This window comes from Nelumbo lutea, chromosome 5 (assembly GCF_056320005.1).
Source record: "Nelumbo lutea isolate HS-2025 chromosome 5, American lotus-T2T, whole genome shotgun sequence".
Classification (NCBI taxonomy): Eukaryota; Viridiplantae; Streptophyta; class Magnoliopsida; order Proteales; family Nelumbonaceae; genus Nelumbo; species Nelumbo lutea.
The window spans coordinates 62,901,174-62,907,719 of record NC_142688.1 but is presented as its reverse complement, the minus strand read 5'-3'; the positions used below and the strand labels follow the sequence as shown (position 1 = coordinate 62,907,719).

The 6,546-nt window shown below is 38.5% G+C and overlaps 1 protein-coding gene across 1 annotated transcript in view; it reads left to right on the top strand.

The window, feature by feature from the left end:
• Window positions 1-512: 512 nt before the first annotated feature.
• The window catches only part of LOC148852711 (clathrin adaptor complexes medium subunit family protein), a 32,780-nt gene continuing 26,746 nt past the window's right edge, over window positions 513-6,546 (top strand). The window contains exons 1-2 of the mRNA XM_088946408.1: window positions 513-887; window positions 1,914-2,004. Of these exons, the coding sequence (XP_088802534.1) occupies window positions 2,002-2,004 (3 nt within the window). The 5' untranslated portion in view covers window positions 513-887; window positions 1,914-2,001. The remainder of the gene's footprint in view (window positions 888-1,913; window positions 2,005-6,546) is intronic.

Genomic DNA, 6,546 nt, shown 5'->3' with positions numbered 1-6,546 from the left:
TATTATGATAATGGGGGCCCCTAAATAAAATTAGATTTAGCCTCCAAAGGGATTTTGAGCATTTTAGAGAGCATCATTTGGAATCTATGAGGAGTATTCTTTGAAAAACAGATTGCAGATTTGTTAAAATTTGGACATTGGCCCGAGAGATTTGCATAATTTGTAATGATTTCCTTAATTTTCATGCATGCAGGAATATATTTAGCCTCCAAAATGATTTTGAGCATTTTAGAGCATCTTTTGTAATCTAATTCTTATTCTGGAATCTATGAGGAGTATTATTTGAGAAACAAACCACAAATTTGTTAAAATTTGGACATTGGCCGAAGACCTTTGCATAATTTGTAATGATTTTTTTTTTAATTTTTATGCATGAAAGAATAATAGTATTTGCAAAAATTAAGTAATCATCTGCAAATTGTAGGATGAGAATCTTTGAACCCCATCCCGAGATTTTGCAATCAATTTGCTTTTTATTATCCCCTTGCTTCTTTTTTTTTTCATTTCTTTGAGAGTGCTTAAACACATAAAACAAAAATGTAAGGATATAGAGGGTCTCATTGTCTAATAACTTTACAAAATTTAAATTCATCGGCCGGACAATAGTTATAAATGGATTAACATGTCGACTCTGTAAACTCTCAGCTGCAAGGTGACATCCGGTAAGTTCTCAGCTGGTCGTAGCGGATACTTGGCATCGAAGGGTATTTTTGTCTTTTTGGATTTGAAAGTCCCATGTGCGAGTAGCAATCCGTGCGAGCACTGTGGGGAGGGAGTCCCCCTCCGCGTCTGTTCTTCTTTCAAATATAGATCTGGTTGTATCTCTCTCTCGCTGGCTCGCTTGCTCGCTTGCTTTCTCTCGGACCAGCGGCACTACGATCTGCAAGGTACAGTTCTTATTCACTGTGTCTGATCGACATTTAATCGTTTGTTCTATCTCTCCATTTGATTCGAATGATGGATAGGTCAAGGGAGATTGAAAGGTGAAATCTTCGGGTGCTCTTCTTTCATTTCCAGTTGTAGGGTTCGGATCTTAGCCGTTAGTGTCCTAATTAGCCTTCGAGTTTGTTTCTGGACAAAGATCTGATCAATTTAGACATGCTTTTTTTCGGATCTACTGCCGGCATTTGAATTCGTCGGGTTTCAGATCTGGTTATGCCGCTTACGCTTTTCTTCTTAGTTTTCACTCTTGCCCAATTCCTTTTTGAATGCATTTATTTTATGGAATTCTTCTAGTTGATTCCTATTTCCTCAGAAAATTTCTGATTGTTAATTACTTTTGTTGATCTCTATAGACTGGATTTGGTCAGTTCAGAATTTCCTGCTGCGTTGTTACTTTTACGTTTAGAATCGTGCTTAGTTTATAAATCTTTTGACTGAATAGTCAAGTCTCAGTTTTAGGCTTTTATTTTCTTGATTTATTCAATTTCAAATTTATGGAATTGATAATTGGAATTATTCTATTATTGTCCTCTGTATGTCTGGTAATTTGAATGGATACTGAGTTTGTATTGCATTGTGAAATCACAAAAAGGATAGTTAAGGTTTAATTTTGAGATCCAAGTTTTTTTTTTTTTTGTATTTTCTAAGTCTAATGCATTTGGAGGAAATAGGTTTTAAATGAATCCTTGAGTTGAGTGATTAATTGATATAAGGCAAATGAGTTGATTCTTACATGAATCCATGGTCCATTGTTGTGAAGAAACTAAGATCATTGTATGTATTAGTTAGTTTCTTTCTTCTGGCACATGAGTTGGTGATACATGATGGCCTCTGTCACGTGGAACCTGAAATATTACTTGTCATCATAACTTTTGGTTGTCTACTAGTTTTACTTTTCAGTTGGTTATTATCTTTTGTTTTTAATTAATTAATAGTGTTTATTATTTTCTTGACTGGCTTGCTTTTTCCAGGCGTTCAATTGATTGATCACAAGTTTCCCTTACCCATTCAAGTGTGCTGCCTTTGTGTTGGTGATTGTTGGATTTAGAAAGTATCAAAATGGTAAAATCCTCATTCATTTCTGATATACAATTTTTTTCTCCTTCTATGATTCTTGAAGCATGAGTTACGAGGTACATGGTGGATGGATGGAAATGCTTTGCAATTAAAAATGTAGTTGCTCTATTTGAGCAAATAAAGCTGCTGCTTTTAGCATGCTTCAAAAAATGGTGTCTTTATGGTGTTGAATTGATGCACTTGAGTGATTTTTCTTTCTTACCCTTTATCTTCAAATCCCACTTCACGCCACTGTATAAATTAACTGGACTCAACTCCTGCATTCCATGAAACAATGCAGTTTTTTTGGAACCAAGCTCTACTTGTCACCCTAGAACTGTTATTCCTAGGGTTCCATGCAAGTAAAGAAGGAAGAAGAGTTTAGGAGATGTATTTAAATGAATACCCCCACCTCCAATGGGTAACTTTTATTAAGAGGGCAATAGCTATTTACAATTACAAAATTGCCCTTGGGCTTTTCATAACAAGCGAAGCTACAACAGTCCTATCATATTATAATAGGATAAGAGATAATACAACAAACAATAACTACATAGTTTAAAAATCTGTCCATCTTTCCCCTCAATTCGTTTTTTTTTTTTTTTTTTGGTTGACAACTGCAAAATTTTATTGATAGATCATTATATGATTGTACATAGCAAAGACATAAGAGTGTAAATGATAAGTCAATGAGAGACAAGATCAATTACATGCAAAAGAAATTAATGAAGAGAGCAGGTCATGGCTTTGGTGAAGATGTTAGCTAGTTGAAGATTAGAGGAGACATGAAGAAGAGTGATAGTGTCAAGAAACTTTAGATAAAATTACAATCAATCTCTATATGCTTGGAATAATCATGAAAGACTAGATTGGAAGCAATGCATGATGCTCATATTTATCCACATAAAGTGGTGTGGGTCAAAGAGAGTGGAATGTGAAATTCTTTAAGAGGACCCCTCAACCAAATAGTTTCACTACAAGCAGCAGCAATGGCACAATCTTAGCTTAAGTAAAGGATTTGGACATAGTAGGCTGTTTCTTGCATTTCCAGGTCATTAGGTTTAGAGAGAGTGGAATGCGAAGTTTTAAGAGGACCTCTTAGCCAAATAATCTCATTGCAAGTAGTGGACATGACACGATGCTCAGCTTCAGTAAAGGTTTGGAGTTTGGACATAGTGGGTTGTTTCTTGCATTTGCATGAGATTAGGGAGTCACTAAGAAAAACACATCTCTAGTCATAGAGATGTATCAGGATACCCAGTCTAGTGAGCATTAGATAGGCAAGATGAATTGTGGAGGACAAAGGAGAGAATAAAACCTTTTTCAACAGTGCTATGAAGGTAATGGATGATGATGAATCACAAATAAATGATAATGATGTGGACTTGAACTTAAGACAACTAACAATTTGGACAACATAAGCAATGTATAAATGAACCATCATAAGGTAGATAAGACTGCCAACAAGTTGGCAATACAAAAAAGGAATCTTACAATGGTTCTCCTTCATTTTGAGAATACTTCACATTTAATTACATAGTTCTTCTCTGTGATCTCCTTCTTTAATAAGAACAACCACAAACCACACCTCACCAGAATATTTTTTTTAAGCATGAGCTAGGTTCCTTCTGTAGTGTCTTTCCTGTAGGAGAAATGCCTGATGAAGGACAATTTGCTTAGAAGAGGTATGGTGTTGGATGGTCAGGGATGCACTTTCTATTCCTCTCATCAAGAATAAGTAAGCCATTATTTCTTCACTGTGAAGGAGTAAGGTATCCTTGGGCAAGTTGACTTAATATGTTTAGGGTGGAGTTGCGTTTTTCAATAACACATTACTGGAAATTTCTGGTGCTAAAGTAGAGCACACAATGGTGCTAACAGACCTACTGGTTGAGGAGTATATCAACTGTATTGCAATGGTTTAAAGGCCGCTAAAAGGGCAGGGAATCTTAAGTCCCTTTGCCCATACTCCATTAGATTAGAGATACACATGGAAAAACAGAACTGCTTCCTTTGTATTTACAAATTTCCAGCTCACCTGAATATTACATAAGTTTCATTTCTATATATTGATTTGAGTCTTTTATAGAGCATGATTTAAGCTACTGCTGCAGAGAAACTGGGAATCTTATTTGGGAAATACCTCCCTGTTAGCTCAAGTTACAGCTTCAGACCTTCACTCTATGAGCTGATTGTGATACCCACATTTTTAAATAGCTACAATGCCATGTAACAAAAGAAGAGGGCAATAGCTATTTACAATTACAAAAATAACGTTGCTCCATACAATATACATAAACTGCTAAGCTACAATTCTCCTATCCTTGGTGTAAAGTGCAAGGCACAAGGCTAGGTGGATGTGGATATTGAGGATGGAAGTGGAAAAGAAAAGGTTTTTACTGGAAGAAACAGGTGGAGGGTTGATGATCAAAACCAGAGAAAACAAAAGATCCTTGGTGGTTCTAAGCAGGGAGGTGTCAGGTTGGTTGAAAGGCTTTGTTGATGGCACAATCTTTGGAATTAGACTCAGGCTAGAAAGGAGAACTGGGTCTGCAAGGGAAGAAATTCACTGTGGAGAAGAGGTCTAACAGTAGGGTATCTTTGAAGCTAGTGGAGGAAGGCAATCTGGAGAACTGGCAGAAGAGGAAGGGTGGTCAGGTTGGTTAAGAAGGTTGAGGACTGGGATGGAGTAATGCAAGATATTATGGCAGCTTTCTGTTTGTTGAGAAGGCACTATTCATTCCGTTTGAAGAGAATGCAGCCATCCTTGACCTGGTGGATGACATTACTTGATTACTATAGTGAACACCCATGAGGGGAAGGCGTTAGTAGAAAATTGGAATCCATGCTGTAACGAGAAGGATGTTGAGGATGGAACGCTCCATGCTAAGATTTTTGGGTTTCCTTTCAACCTCTGGATGGAGGAGGTCTTCGATGAAGTAGCAGCCATTTGTGCTGGGTTTCTCATGAGTGTGAATATTTAAGACCTTCAGGCGGCGAGAATCAAGATTGGTGGTTCCAAACCAGAGAGTCTCCCTAGATCCATTGAGGTGTTCATCAATGGGAGGTGGAGGAAGGTCTGGCTCGCATCGGAAGCTGAATTGACACTAGTGCTGGTAGGAAGAAAGGAAAGAGAAAGTGCTGATGTGGTGGGGTGGACTCCATGTGGCAGGAGAGAAGAAGGCTTGCTCCCCCGCCAGCGGTGGCGTACCGGTCAAGGGAGGTGGACCGTCGAACAAGGCTCTATCTGGCTCCGATTTGTCATTTAAGGCTATTTTTTTTTTCAAAATTTTTGAATTTAAAAGAACAATTGAGATTGAGGTGCAGGTCCAGCTTCATCCCCTTCAACTTTGGTGAACTTGTATGGGGCAAAGTCTGATCAGTTGCAGTGGGTCATACACCCATCATCTTTCCAAGACAAACCCAATCTGTGGTATACTGGAACTGAAGTGGATTGGAGGGACGATATTGAGGACGTGAGCTGGAGTAGCTGCAACAATTCTGAAGAAGTTAGTTTGTTTGATGATGAGTCAAGTATTGGTAGTGTTGGAGAAGTGGTCCAGGTCTGTTTGGACAAAGAAGATGACCTTTTCTTGGCCTCTCTCTTCTCTTTGGAAAAAGGTCAGCTGTACATTGTTTGGTGATTGGGGAAGTGAATGGGGAAGTGGTGGAAGAGGAAGAGAGAATCAAAACCAGTATAGTTAACTTCTACAAAAAATCTTTACAAAGAAGACTGGAAATACAGGCCCTAGCTTGATGGGTTAAATTTTGATGGGCTGACAAGTGAGCAAGCAAGGGAGCTATAGAGAGAATTCCAGGAAGTGGAGGTGAGAGGCAATTATGAATATGGAAGGGGACAAAGCTCCAGGACCAGATGGTTTTACCATTGGCATTCTACAAAAAGGTGTTGGGATTTTCTGAAGGTAGATATTGTTGAAGTTTTAGAGGAATTCCATACATCAGCAACCTTGGAAAGGAGCCTAAACTCTACTTTTATCACTCTGGTTCCAAAGAAGAAAGGAGCTGAAGACATTAAAGATTACATGCCTATTAGGCTGATAAACAGCATGTATGCAAAAGTGCTAGCAAAAAGGATGAAGTTAGTTATGGGGTGCATTATATTGGAGTGCCAAGGAGCTTTTGCAGAAGGAAGGCTGACGGTGGATGGGTTCTAGTGGTAAATGAGCTGATTGACTCATGGTTGAGAAGTGGAAGGGGGGACTGATCTGCAAAGTAGATTTGGAGAAAGCATATGATCATGTGAACTGGAGCTTCCTGGACTACGTGCTTAGAAGAACGAACTTTGGCTCTAAATGGAGAAATTGGATGAAGGTTTGTGTTGGTACTCCATCATTTTCAGTTCTGGTCAATGGGAAAGCTTCTGGAAACTTAAAAAGTTTGAAGGGGATCAGGAAAGGGGACCCACTATCCCCTTTCTTGTTTTTGTGTGTGTGTGTGTATGTTGGAAGCTCTAAGCAGATTGTTGAGGAGGGCTGGTTCAGGGGTTTTCTAGAAGGTTTTTCGGTAGGTAACGAGAGGGTGGAGATT